The 14,212-nt window shown below is 44.0% G+C and overlaps 1 protein-coding gene across 21 annotated transcripts in view; it reads right to left on the bottom strand.

Moving 5' to 3' along the window:
• Positions 1–12,094, bottom strand: part of kif1b (kinesin family member 1B) — an 87,584-nt gene extending 75,490 nt beyond the window's left edge. For 20 of the 21 annotated variants that reach the window (XM_061681251.1, XM_061681277.1, XM_061681335.1 and 17 more), the window contains exons 1-2: positions 11,839–12,094; positions 10,002–10,158 (exon numbers count right to left, since the gene is read on the bottom strand). In XM_061681251.1, coding sequence (XP_061537235.1) covers positions 10,002–10,107 — 106 coding nt within the window. In that variant the 5' untranslated portion in view covers positions 10,108–10,158; positions 11,839–12,094. Of the gene's footprint in view, positions 1–10,001; positions 10,159–10,351; positions 10,510–11,838 lie in introns of those variants that run through there. The other variant, XM_061681259.1, reaches the window with a different exon arrangement.
• Positions 12,095–14,212: the final 2,118 nt, after the last annotated feature.

Below are 14,212 nucleotides of genomic sequence, written 5' to 3'. Positions count from 1 at the left end.
CAACGAAGATAGAAAAATATAACAAGCAACAAAGCTTGTGATCAAAATGTATACAAACGGTACATACACACTGGGTACGTTCAAAGGAATGTAGTAACGGAAACCCCTTTAAAATATCCACATTTTCACTTTTATTCTCGCAGACATCTCTCTTTAGCAACCCGCTTCTTCCTTAGCTACTAATCTATCTTTTTATGGTCTAAGATATTTGATCAAGTACCATATGCTGAATATACAGCATCAAACGCCTAGCTGGACGCCCTGAGGGAACCTGCTGTACACCACCCACTTTTGTTGAAACAAAGCAGTGAGCCAATCGAAGCACCCCCACACATGAGCGATTGTATATCTGGACACCCTGAGTGAGCCTGTATACAGTATATACAGGCTTGCTCAGGGCATCCAGTATAGCGCCGGTGGTTACCAGTACCCGGATGCAGTCACGTGACAGTAAACATCACTTTCAAATGTACATCATATTTAATAGAAATACAGATGAACTAGTTTTGCCATTTTACAAACCACCTCAATAATCATGACACGATTGACTGATTGGTTGCTTTGGGCTGGTGGCCTCACAGCTAGCAGGGGCTAACTGATAATACTGCTTCTGCTGGCAGCAGTGAGTGACAGACTGTACTGACTGCGCTCACATTTTTATAGTTTCCACATAATAACTTGGGTGGTACTTCTTCAAATGAATAAACGCAGTGTTACCCATTTTTTTGAGGGTGCCAAGATACCTTTCACATTGCCTAGTTAATAGCATTGCTCCACGTCGCTTTGGAGATGCCCCCATACAACCGCCGTTGGAAACTTGCAGAGCAGTCAGCCGTCTCAATCACCGGTCCGGAGCCAGGGCGAAGAGCGGCCGCCGCAGCGTGTTCCGTGCGGCGACAGTTGAGTCGGACCGGGAGCTCCGATTTCGCTACGTGCTGGGCCAGCCGAGAAACGTGGTTTCTGTTTACTCCCACAACTGGCAATCGGAAGTGGAGCAGAAAATGGATGATCTGATTGGCTGCTGTCGCACACATTCCCTCCGTATTAGATTGAGGAAATACGCACAGAGCTGATAATCGAGATCGATGAGAAATTTATTACGCTCTTTGATCATATAATCGCCCAGCCCAAGTATACAGTATTTAAACCGACTCATTCAGCCTAGTGTTGTTCCACCTTATTAGACATACAGTATTTGTACTAAGAGGTTGGTCATTAGTCTGGAGTCATTCAAAGAGACAATTGTCCAGAATTTGTGCATTCACACTTGTTTTTTAGGAGTTTAATTCTGCAAAATATACACTGGCCATACTGAGTGCATAAAAAGAAGACTGCATTAGTGGACTTTATGAGATCTGCCACTGAGACTGGCTCGTCTTAATCTCTTTTAACATTTCACAACCAATTCCTTGAAACCCCAAGGCAATCAGCAATCTGATTGGCAGATTTAAAGTATCACTGCCTTCATCCTTTTAGTTTCAATGTAAAAAAATGCACATTTGCACCGGTTTTAAAGCAACCTGTGAGACAGCCTGCAATGCCGTGTCACGCTACCCTGCATGTGAATAAAGCTTGTGCATGACTTTCACCCCCTCTGCTAATTTGACTGCGTCCACAGCTCCCTTCCCCCACTCACAAGGCAGTTCCGCTCTGTATCCATTCAACGCATCACAGGCTAATACCGACAGTGAGCACAACACCAATGAGGTGAACAAAATGTAGTAACGGCTCAAGCGTTCTCCAACATAAGGGTAGAACTACTTGGACTACTGAAATAAGACTGCTCATTAATGACAATGGTTCACTCTCCAAGCTTCAACAGAGAGTCACTAGGTTTTATTTTTGATAGTCACTTCTACAAAACTTTTTTTTTTCTCAGTTTAATTACACAATTGGAATTTCAGATGCAAGGTTACTTATTTACCGTTGACTAGGGCTATTTTAATCTAAGGGTCCCACCCAGTTTGACTATGGCAGAGGTATTCGCTCACTGAATATTCGTGAGCAAGTTCAGTGATTTAGTTTTTTTTCTAATAAGAATGATGAAAAACTATTTTAACCACTGCAGTCAGAACTTAGCTACAAGGTGTCTCACAAAAGTTGCATGATTGGTGTCACAAAAGATACATTTCAACTACACACAAAAACACTTTCCTGTTCGAAGTTATGCCCTTGGAGTCAAATGCACTTCCCCAGCCTTCTCTGCCACGCCTTTTTGCAGCTGGGTCATCACTCCCATCTAAATGTCACCCACATTTTCAAAACAGTTGATGACCTGCTTGATCTTGGGAAAGAGGACAAAAATAAATAAATCACATGGAACCAGGCCAGGTGAGCAGGGAGGTTGCGCCAGCTCAGCGAAGTTCTTCTCAGCCAGGACAGAACTCTCACAACTTCTCGCGCACTGAACAAAACAAATGCTGCAGGATCTCTTTGTGGACGTGCTAATTGATTGCCTGGCCAACAATGAAGGGGAAAACTTGCACTTTGGCTTTGAAGAATATATTTTGTGACACCATACCTGGAACTTTTCTGACACATCAAACGAAAAAAGTTACATTTTCTTTTTTCTTAATTTAACACATTCCATTCAATTTCCATTGTATTTTAGTAATTGTTATTGTATTGTTTTATTATCTATGCCCACATAAACCTTAGAAATGTCTACCACTTTAACAACAAATGAACAAACAAACAAGCAGCATGTTCTCTTAGTGCTTGTGTGGGTTTTTTTATTCCCAAAATATTCCTGTTAGGTTGATTGAAGACCATAAGTGTGAATGGAAGAGGGAATGATTGTTTGTCTGTTTGGCTATCTGGCGACCAGTCCAGTGAGTACCCAGCCTTTCGCCCAAAGTCAACTGAGACTCATCCGGGATCCTAATTGTGGAAAAGGGAGCGGTATAGAAAATGGAAGAATGGCTGAATGGTAGTATCAAACTTCAATTTGGAGCGAAAAACATGTGGAACCAAGATTCCTGAATTTATTTTCTTTATCAAACTTGAAGTAAAATAAAGGTCCTATTGAGGGGGAGTCCTCAACATGCAATTATGATAGTGCCTCAAGAGTCTTGTGACACACACAGCGTGCACTGATAACAGACACAGACATCTGCCTGCAGTTTCCCCCTCCCACTCACTCATTAGGAGGTCAGTCTGAAATGCCAAGCTGCTCTGCAAGTGGTGCACGTGGGCACGTGTGTTGGTCAAGTCAATCCCAGCATGAGGCGATGAGGAATGTCACACCCCAGCACACACCGACAAGGGTTACTGGGATTATGGCAGTGGGGCGTGGCATCCTGAGGCAAGTCTGTGGATTACTGCTCCTAATCAGGTCAATCAGACCTGTCTGCAAAAGATTCAGCAGCATCATGATAGGTCATAGTTGTACTGGCCTCCAAAAGATAGATCCTGACCAAGAGCAACACGTTCAGGTGAAGTAAACACAGCAAGATTTTATAAGGTCAACACCCAAAGTAAAAGTAGTGCACTCCTCATCTGAATTGAAGCTGATAAGTGACATTTTAATTGCTACGTTAACCTTCAGTTTGTCAATTAGTGTCACATCATCTTATCACGTGGTATTATGTAACACACACTTCAATGATACAGTATTGGCGAAAGCTGGTGTCTTTTCCTAAAAGATTTCCAGTACCATTCCAAACAAGTCATGAGTGACACACACATGCCTGTTCCACTACAATAAGCCCTTCAATGTGTGCATGATCTGTTGGCCATTTTTGGCCATCCATACAAGCAAGGCTGCTCATAACCGGGAACATAACATGAGTTACATAACAACATAGAGGCCAACGTGGCGACCGCATCAGACCCCTAATGAAGGCAGGGTCCGGATGCCAATTGAAGGACAAACAAAATGGAAAAGCATAAGGTGTCAACCTTTTATAATGATAGTTCTGTTTTGTAAGAGTAGGGCTGCACTCTACAGAGGCCTTCATTCGTTTGCAGCCTGCCTGCCTGCCTGCAGAGGCCTTGGACACATTCCCTGCACAATGAATAATCAATTTTGCGAGCACTCGATCCTTGACAACCCTCCATGCATGGGGAGCAGGCGAGTGAGGGAGAGAGATGTAGACGACATATCCTGCTTTTGCCACCAAAGCTGACTCTTTTTCAGTGTTATTGACACAAACAGTCCCACAATACGCCCTTGAGCCAGACAATAATGAGGGAAGTGTTGCAGTCTCATCTACACATCTGCCTAACACTTAAGACAATTACCAACAAACTCGATTCAACCGGCCATGTCTGTCAAGCTGTCAAGGCTTGACCATCCATCCCTCCATTTCCTTTACCGCTTATCCTCACTAGGGTCACGGGCGTGCTGTAGCCTATCCCAGCTATCTTCAGGCGAGAGGTGGGGTACACCCTGAACTGGTCGCCAGCCAATCACAGGGCACACGAAACAAACAACCATTTGCACTCACAATCACACCTACGGGCAATTTAGAGTCTCTAATCAACCTACCATGCGTGTTTTTGGAATGTCGGAGGAAACCGGAGTGCCCAGAGAAAACCCGCACAGACGGGGCCGGGATTTGAACCCCGGTCCCAAGAACTGTGAGGCGGATGTGCTAACCAGTCGTCCACCATGCCGGCAAGGCCTGACCAATCCATGTTATTTTCATGTTGTGCATCTTGGGTTCTCAAGTTTTCAACGAGGCAGAGCAGAACGCAAAAATCATTTTAAGCTCTGTGTCGTATAGGATTCTGAGTACGAATTGCCATAATAATAATAAATTTGTCAACTGTATGGAAGCTTGCTTTGTTGTTGACCAAATTAATCAATGCATATAATGTTAAGGGATTGGGATAATATCTGAATTAGTTTTCTGTCTAAACAAGTACAAGATGATGCCAGTTATGGGACTTTGAGCTACATTCACGAAAACCTTTACTCAGCATTATTCTGCTCAATTCAACACCAGGTCGCATCCTAACAGGAGTCAGAACATTAATAAAGAGATTTTTGTCCATGCCAATAAAAATAATATTTTAAAAGTAATGAATTATCAATCGCTTCAATGTTATTTTCCCCCATAGTTGATCAAGGAAATGTTGTCAAAAGCCCATCCACAGTCCACTAAGTTATGATGTCTTGCTTAGGGATATGCTGGCTCATAAACTGCCAAGCCATGAATTGTCTTGCTTGCGGCCATGAGCTCTGATGACATTTTTAATAATCATCTTGAAAAACACGTTGAAGATGTTCAAAGTATGTATGCAGGCCAGTTGGGTTTCCACAATGAAAGTATATTAAGTCTTGACAGCATGTATGAAAGTGTGTGTGTGTGTGTGTGTGAGTGTGCGTGCGTGCGCACACGTGTGAATTATTAGCTACATTCCACCTTTCAGCATTCTAATAAACCAGCATTCTCGGCATACCACCGGCAATGAAATTCCTATGAAGTGAGAGCGTGGCCACCTGCCAGCGCCCCTTTCCGCTCTGCAATCTGCCCGTGTGCTAGGACGACGAGGAAAGGACTATCCAAGGTCTATCCAAGTCAACAAAATGCTGCATATTCCATTGCAGTTCAGCTAAAGACCACACACACACCCCTCCAAGGGACACTGGCATAATGAAAATCCAAGAACATGGAGTACAAGCACTTTGGATTTCACATAGAGCTTTCTCTTGACAGAGGGATAAAGCAAGTCATCCATAACTGCTTTGGGAAACTTGGGTAAATTCATGTAGGCTTAGTCTAATGAGTTTGATATGACTGACAGAACAAATTCATAGTAGGAAGAATAGTTTGGTGGGATAGACTTCAGCTCATATCTCAGATGGAACAGGAAGTATGATTTAAGTGGAAGCTGGCACCGCGCATATCTTGATGACTCACAGTATCAAAAACCACATAACGTTCAATCACAAGACTATGAAACCCATTCTGGTCCCTTCCTATTGACTGTGCTTTTATTTTCATTTTTTCCCCAAAGCAATGGTTTATCACAGAATTCCCTAAAAGTATTGTCATTATATCAACCAAGTGTTAAAAGATTTGCCCTGTCTTTTTAAAGAAGATACTGTGTTCCCAAATTTTTTAGGAAGAGCAATACTGTCCATGAGTCAATTTGATCCGGGTGTGCTTAATTATCCAGCAGTCAGAAATACAAATATTCTAAGCATTGTTTATATCATGATTAAAACCTTAACTAACAATCATGAATCAATAGTTATGTCATGAGCTCACCAATGTTATCAGAGTTAATGTTTTATTGTTTCAACTTCTTAAGGTCTTCTGACACGTGAGGCACATCTGTGATGCATTTCATCACACCCATAATTCGTCAATAAAGTCCATGTTTTAACATCTTAATGATACAGTGATTAACTTAACATTTTTATACTAGCAGTAGGAGGCAGTGTATAAGGAGAACGCTTGACTTAAAAAAAACATACAGTTAATAAAAATTGTATGATTGTGACTGACTCGTCATCCGCCTTTTATAGACATATGCTTGTGTGGAGTGTGTGGAAATTTTTTAGGCAGATGTGGACCAATGGTTAAGATCATCGCCTGCCACCGTGGGGACCTAAGTTCAAGATCCCCGACCGGACCATCCGCCAACATCTCCCGGACTCGTGGCTGTGGTGTCCTTGAGCAAAACACTGATACCCTGAACTGTTCCCCGGGCGCTTAAATTGCCCCCTGCTCCAGTGTGTTCCACTAACAAGTGTGTGTGTTCACTGTGATGGGTAAAATGAAGAGAACAAATTTTGTGTGCATTCATGCATGTTCATGACAATAAAGGTGATTCTTCTTCTTCTTCTTCTATTTCTATTCCCATTAGTTCCAACAGGAAAACGTGCTTTGAAACCTAACAAATCACACCTTGGATTGCGTTCAACCTCGGAGGTTTCAATGTACTGTGCTTGTTGAAAAAAATATCAGAATCAGAATCATCTTTATTTGCCAAGTATGTCCAAAAAACGCACAAGGAATTTCCATCCATCCATCCATTTTCTGAGCCGCTTCTCCTCACTAGGGTCGCAGGCGTGCTGGAGCCTATCCCAGCTGTCATCGGGCAGGAGGCGGGGTACACCCTGAATTGGTTGCCAGCCAATCGAAGGGCACATAGACAAACAACCATTCGCACTCACAGTCATGCCTACAGGGCAATTTAGAGTCTCCAATTAATGCATGTTTTTGGGATGTGGGAGGAAACCGGAGTGCCCAGAGAAAACCCACGCAGGCAGGGGGAGAACATGCAAACTCCACACAGGCGGGGCCGGAGATTGAACCCGGGTCCTCAGAACTGTGAGGCTGACGCTCTAACCAGTCGGCCACCGTGCCGCCCGTCGCCATCGTGTACAGTATATTTCAATCAAAAAGCTAGTTTATTTGTAACCTTGTCAACAACATACTACTTGATTCTGATTAGAGCTGCAAATGTTGCCATACATTTACTTCAAAACAACAAAATATTCCACGATTGTTAGCCTGCATGTACACGGAGCAGCACAGATATTCATGAAAGTGCTACAACTGAAGCCGAAAAGGAGCCATCGGCGAGGTGGATGGATACCGCGGCGGATTAAATGTGAGAAAGTTTATTCAATACAGTGTGAAAGATCATGAGAGCTAGCTAGCTAGCCAGCAGGCTAAACAGGTAGCTGACTAGCTGGTAAGGCAGCAGCTTGTTCCAAGGCATGAACGTACTGGGGAGCAAGGATTTACAGCACCAAAAGACAAAACAGACCCAGGACTCTACCTTTGCCCATGGTACAGCGAGGGATCCTGGTTAAAGTTAGCCATTTTAAACAAAAAAAACTTTCGAGAGGGAGAAGCCGCAGCTACGCGTCAGCCAAAAATGTGCCAGCGTGCCATCTTATCGGTTCAAGAAATAGTTCTCAAATAATCAATTTGTATTTTTTCATTTGTTGGACTATTATTTCAGAATAGTACAAGGAGTAACGATGTGATTATAATTCGCTAGTCATTCCTGACTGTCAATAGAAACAGCGAATGGGGATTTAGAGTGAGAGTCCAAGCCCTACTATACAGGAATCATGTAGACTTTACACCGATCTGATTGGTCTGATCGGTATCGGTCAATTATTAGCATTTTATGCTTATCGGCTTCAATGTCAATATTCATTGATTGACTACTCAAAAGACATTTACTACGAAAGCTAGTTTATTTTTAGCCTTGTCGCGTGTCTTTTGACATAGTACTCTAAATAATAAAGTCATTTTAAAAAAAAACATGTCGGCGGTCTCAGACAGACAACAAGCAATGTCTGGATCAGACTACAAGAGACATTTGGTCTTTTATGATTGCACTATGTCAGACTACGGCAATAAAAACTTGTATTCCGATACCACCGTATCCCGTTTTTTACAATCACCGGGCTTCACCTTGTCAACTCAAACGCGACCTGATACACTTGTTACCATGGCGACGACAACACTAATGGATCGCGCCGTGTGTTTATAAGAACAAAATGGGGAAAAAATGTCTGTTGGTGGTCACCGGTGCTTGGGAGAGGACGTTCATTTAAGGTATGTTCACATACTTTTAATACGATACCGCTTGCAAGCAGGCAACAAAACGTTATGTAGCCTAGCAAGCTAGTGCTAGCACTAATGGTTGTAAGAGAACATGCAGGTGTTCTGTCGAATCATGATCTAAATGTTTAGTGTATGTGAAGTAATTTAATTACAGTAAGTAAGCACCCATTATTTCTGTCATGTTGTGATGTTGGTTTGACCTGACTGATTAGAATACATGATCTGACTAGAGCAGTGATTTCCAACCTTGATGGAGCCAAGGCACATATTTTACAATTGAAAAATCTCACGGCACAAAAACAACCAAGAATGTCACAAAAAGTGGATACATTAATTACTGTATGTACTTCCTGCCATCTAATAGAAAACCATTCATTTGTTCCTTCTGTCACTATGCCTCACTGGCATAAATAGATGAATTCATTATTTATTGTAAATATAATTTTTGGAGCAATTAAGCACACAAGTATATACGGTAAATGAACAAGTCATTTAAATAGACACATTGCTCCATCTCGTGATCGGATCGATGATCGGTTATCGTTTTTCTAAACTCGGTGATCGGCCCCAAAAATCCTGATCGTGAAAAGCCTAATAAAAAGTACAAAACCACTCTCATACTGCATCCATTGAAAAAATCAACAGTGTGGTGATAAAGCATTGATGAATAGAAGGGTATAGTCTGGCTGGGCTGTGGCCCCTGGGTGTCCTGCTACAAACCAAGTCAGCATTTGTCACACACAAAGTCCTCAGGCATGCAGGCCCCTTCAGAGGAGGAGGAAAAGGAATGTCACCCAGTAAGCCTTTTTATTTATTCTCTTCAGGCCTGTCTGTCCTCAACTGTTGCACTATACACTGCTTAAAGGCCCAAATGGCAACACAGGAGTGCAAGGGTGCGTAAACTACGGCTCTTGGGTTATGTGCAGCGGGTGAGAGCATTGGATACAGCCCACCATGCAATTCTGAACCAACAAATACTCTTAAGATAATATATGTCATTGCATCTTCCATCCATCCATTTTCTGTACCACTTTATCCTCACAAGGGTCACGGCGTGCTGGAGGCTATCCCACCTATTTTTGGGCGAGAGGCCGGGTACACCCTGAACTGGTCGCCCGCCAATCGCAGGGCAGACAGAAACAAACAACCATTTGCGCACAGATTCACACCTAAGGGCAATTTAGAGTCTCCAATCAACCTACCATGCATGCGTTGGGGATGCGGGAAGAAACTGGAGTGCCCGGAGAAAACCCACGCAGGCACGGGGAGAACATGCAAACTCCACACAGGCGGGGCTGGGATTCGAACCCCGGTCCTCAGAACTGTGAGGCACATGTGCTAACCAGTCGTTCACCGTGCCACCTTATTGCATCTTATCTTTCAATAAATGGATTTTATAATGTGTGTGTGTATGTGTAAAATTGATGCTGAGCAGACGTGTGTGCTCTGCACGCTACTTACTCGTTGTGTTGCCTTGCATCTGAATGATACATTTCGAATCCTTGCTCGTCTCCCTGGAATTGAAGGGTCGAACTCGAACAGCGACTTTTACCGACGCCCCAGACATGTTTGCAGTGCTGGATGGTCTCCTAGTAAAGTGTGTTGTGTGCCCTCTCTCCTAGAGGATGAAGAAAATGTTCACGTTAAATACCTGATAACATGCTAGGACAACCACAACAGTCAACAAAAATGGCTGACCACACCAAAACACACCTATTCTCGCTGTGTATTTTTGTCCTCTTTTTGTTCCCTAAGATCCCACCCCAAATACCCTGACTCCTTCTAAAGGCCCCATGCTAGCAGAGGAGTACCTAGTGTTGGTCACCAGCAGATAGCCAACCGGCTTGACAGATTAAGTCTAACAGGCAGACGAGGCTCCTTGTGGGGTTGATGCCGGAGAGAGAAGTCTGGCAAACTTCTCAAGCTGACTCAGAGAAAAGTGAAAATCGCTGTTGGCAGTGGTGGAAGTTAACAGCTGATCAGCTGCCCTACATAAGACACAGTAAGTGTGGAACTATAGATAAAAAGTCGCTTGCAATACAGTGAACCCCCGCTTATTCACGGTTTTCTATTCACACATTCACTCGTGTCTTCATGCTCTTTTTATAACGCTCTAAGATTCCAGAAGATGGAGGAAAAACCCTAGCACATAATAAATTAATAATTGGTGTCAAGCAAGTATGTTGCCATCATACATACTGCATCGACTAAGAGACTAACGTCTTTGTATGTCTGGGGGGAGCTACAGTATGTTTATAGCCTGGTTAATGGAGGAAGTTATGGAGTCTTTACCGCATGTGCATGTCCATGCACGCATCCGGTGCATTTTTTTTATTAATGTTTTGGGATCATAGCTTGTGAGCTACTTCGTTTAAATTATTAATATAGAAGATTAGAACATTTCTGGGGAGGTCAATTACTTGCAATTTGGCAGTGGGTCTCTGTCCCTAATCCCAGCATTCCCTGGAAAGTGAAACAAACAATTTTACAATTGTGTTGCATGATATTTTACCAAAAGCCTATTCCAAATAACAAGCATAAGCCATCAAAAGACTAGTTGGCAAAGTGTTGGCGTCACACATCTCTTTATTTTCCACAAGCTTGCAAGTCAGCCATACTTGTTGAAGCATACGCCCATGAAATTCTATCCAGCCCGCTTGCTTGGCGCTACGGTGGGACAGTGGGCCAGGCCTGGCCGCTGCATCCAGCACGTTTTCGAACGGTCTTGATAAGAAAAGGGCTCCGGCCATAAAACAAGATGTGAGCAAGGAGACTCGCTCTCCGCTGCTCTATGTTGTGGAACAGTGCGACAGGATGGAGCCGGGTGCTTTTTTTAGCAGCATAGCAGGGACGCATTGAACCTGATGAACCCCACACGAGCGACTAAAGTAAATGGCACTGCATGTAGACGACAGAAAATCCTTTATTTGTTTTCCTGGCATTATTCTCTTCTTATTGGTACTTTTAATCAGCGCATCGTTAACGCCTGTGGTTTTAGCATATATGCCGCGACTCGCATCCGGCGACGGAAATATCTCTTAAGTCAACCACTTTCACTGTAGCAAATAAAAGGTTGTATAGAGCAGGCATTTTGGTTTTCTGGGGGAGGGGGGGCAGGACAGTGTAACGGTCTGGAGACACCGCCATACATATACCCGCCCGTCTGGAACGAGCTAAAGCAGGCTAATGCTCACCGGCTAACTCACGAAGAAATACCTGGTATTACTGTGTAATAACCCACCTCGTTTAGCGTTGACATTCGGGGATTTAAATGAAGAACTTCACTGCATTTACTCACCTTCGAAGTCTGTCACTCCAGCAGCGCCAACACCATGTACACACGATGAAGCTAGCGGACGTCAAACGTGTTGTGTTGTTTTTGTATCAGAATGCGCAAGCGGGGAAACTGTCGTAAAGTCTCCCCTCGTGAAAAATGCCCATTATACTGGTGTCCTCCGCCGGGTGGAGCTCGAATCGCGACCGAGAACTCCTTGTCGAGCCTTGTTTTCTCGTAAGGATGTCAAGACGGGCGTCTATCTGCAACTAAACGGAGGGAATTGATAAACCCAGATTACGTCAACTCCCTCGCGAGCACAGAGTGACAGGTCGTTAGGCCAATGAGCGAATAGATTTGGATGACTAATGGTGAAATAAACCAATAGACGTCTTAAAACACGGAAGGGGCGTGAGAAGCTCCCCCCACCCTCCACCCCTCGAGTGACGCTACACTGCAGGATTTCTTCCTTCAACCGCTACCCGCACGGCCGGCTCCGCAACACCCAGAGCCACGGAAAAGAGCTCCGTCTACCGAGCGTGCTCAAATTACACACGATAGTGGGCGTCACCAACCTTTTTGTAACTGAGCTACTTCTAAGGTAGTGATTAATGCGAAGCGCTACTAGTTGAAATGTGTTACCTATCATTAATCACACTGAGGAACACAATTTTTGTTGCGTTATGTCCGACAGCTGTTTTTAAACGAGATTTTGGGTGCGGAATCCAATAATGATCTCAATTTTTCTATATCACGTCAAGTTTTTTTAACTATCGGATACCTGTTTTCTTAAAAATATATATGAAAAATGTATGTATGTATGTAAATAAAGCACTAAGATGGAATAGTTACACGCTTTGAAAACTAAAAAAACAGCATAAAACGAAACAGAATTTACAACAGGTATGCCCTTGTTTACAAGGCTAAGAGAAAAGCCAGCACAAATGCTCTTAATTCCTACTATGCTAGCTTTCTGTTTGCATTTATTGATATCACTGACCTATTGGGAGCTGCACACACCTCTCACCACACCTTCTCAATTGTGACTGCACAAACAAGTTGCCACGTAGCTGTAGATGAGTTCAATCGTAATCAACTGGCAAGTCTTACTACAGCTAATCAGTGGAATTTTGCTTATCTGGAGGGTAAACTGACTGCAATTTTGGAATCAGCATAGCAATTTTAGTTTTAATCAGCATAAAAATCTAACTCCACAGAATCTTTTTTTCAAATTGTTCCCCAGTGTAATTAATGATCTATGTGAAGACACTAATCATGTTAATGATTTATCAATAACTGCCAAAAATTATTTAACAATGGAGGAAACATCCATCCATCCATTCATTAATTTTATTCCACTTATCCGGGGTCGTGTGGCGGGGGCAGCAACCCAAGCAAAGAAGCCCAGACGTCCCTCTCCCCAGCCATTTTATCCAGCTCTTTTAGGGGGCTCGCTCCCGAGGCGTTCCCAGGCCACCCGGGAGACAGTTTCTCCAGTGTGTCCATGGTAGTCCCCGTTGCCTTTTCCCAGTGGAAGTGCCTCCAGATGCCCCAGCCACTTCATCTAGCGCCGCTCAATGCAGAGAAGCAGTGGCTCTATTCTAAATGATGACCGGACATCTCACCCTTTCTCTCAGGGAAAGCCCAGACACCTTGCGAAGGACAATCATTGCGGCCGTTTGTATCCGCAAGGTTGTTGTCCCGGTCACAACACACAGGTCCTGACCATAGGTGAGGGGTACTGGACCCCTAACACAGGCTGTTCTTTCCCTGTACAATTGGTGTAAAAGTTTAGTCTGCGTTGCCGGCAGTAAGTCGGATTTCGTTTCCAGTGAGGGTTGGACTCTGCCAAGGCTGAACCATTGTCACTCATTTTGTTCATAACCTTTATGGACAGATTTTCGAAGCGTGGAAGGGGTCCGGTTTGGTGGCCTCAGTATTGCTTCCCTGCTTTTTGCAGATGATGTGGTTGTTTTGGTTCCAATGAGCAAACTTCAACTCTTGCTGGAGCTGTTCGCAGTCGAGTGTGAAGCAGTTGGGATGAGAACCAGCATTTTCAAAAGAAAGAACAAGATGCCTGATAGAAACGGCCAAAAAAAGTTTCCTCCACAGGGTGTCCGGGCTCTCCCTTAGAGATAGGGTGAGAAGCTCGGTCATCCGGGAGGGACTCAGCGTCGAGCCGTTGCTCCTCCACATTGAGAGGAGCCAGATGAGCTGACTCTGGCACCTGATTAGGATGCCTCCTGAACACCTCCCCGGTGAGGTGATCCGGGTATGTCCCACCAGGAGGAGGCTCCAGGGAAAGCCCAGGACATGCTGGAGAGACTGTCTCCTCCTGGGAACACCTTGGCATCCCCGAAGAGCTGGACACAGTGGCTGGGGAGAGGGAAGTATGGGC

This window comes from Phycodurus eques, chromosome 1, assembly GCF_024500275.1.
Source record: "Phycodurus eques isolate BA_2022a chromosome 1, UOR_Pequ_1.1, whole genome shotgun sequence".
NCBI classification, from domain to species: domain Eukaryota; kingdom Metazoa; phylum Chordata; class Actinopteri; order Syngnathiformes; family Syngnathidae; genus Phycodurus; species Phycodurus eques.
Note: the sequence above shows the minus strand (reverse complement) of the source record. Positions and strands in the feature narration are given on the sequence as shown.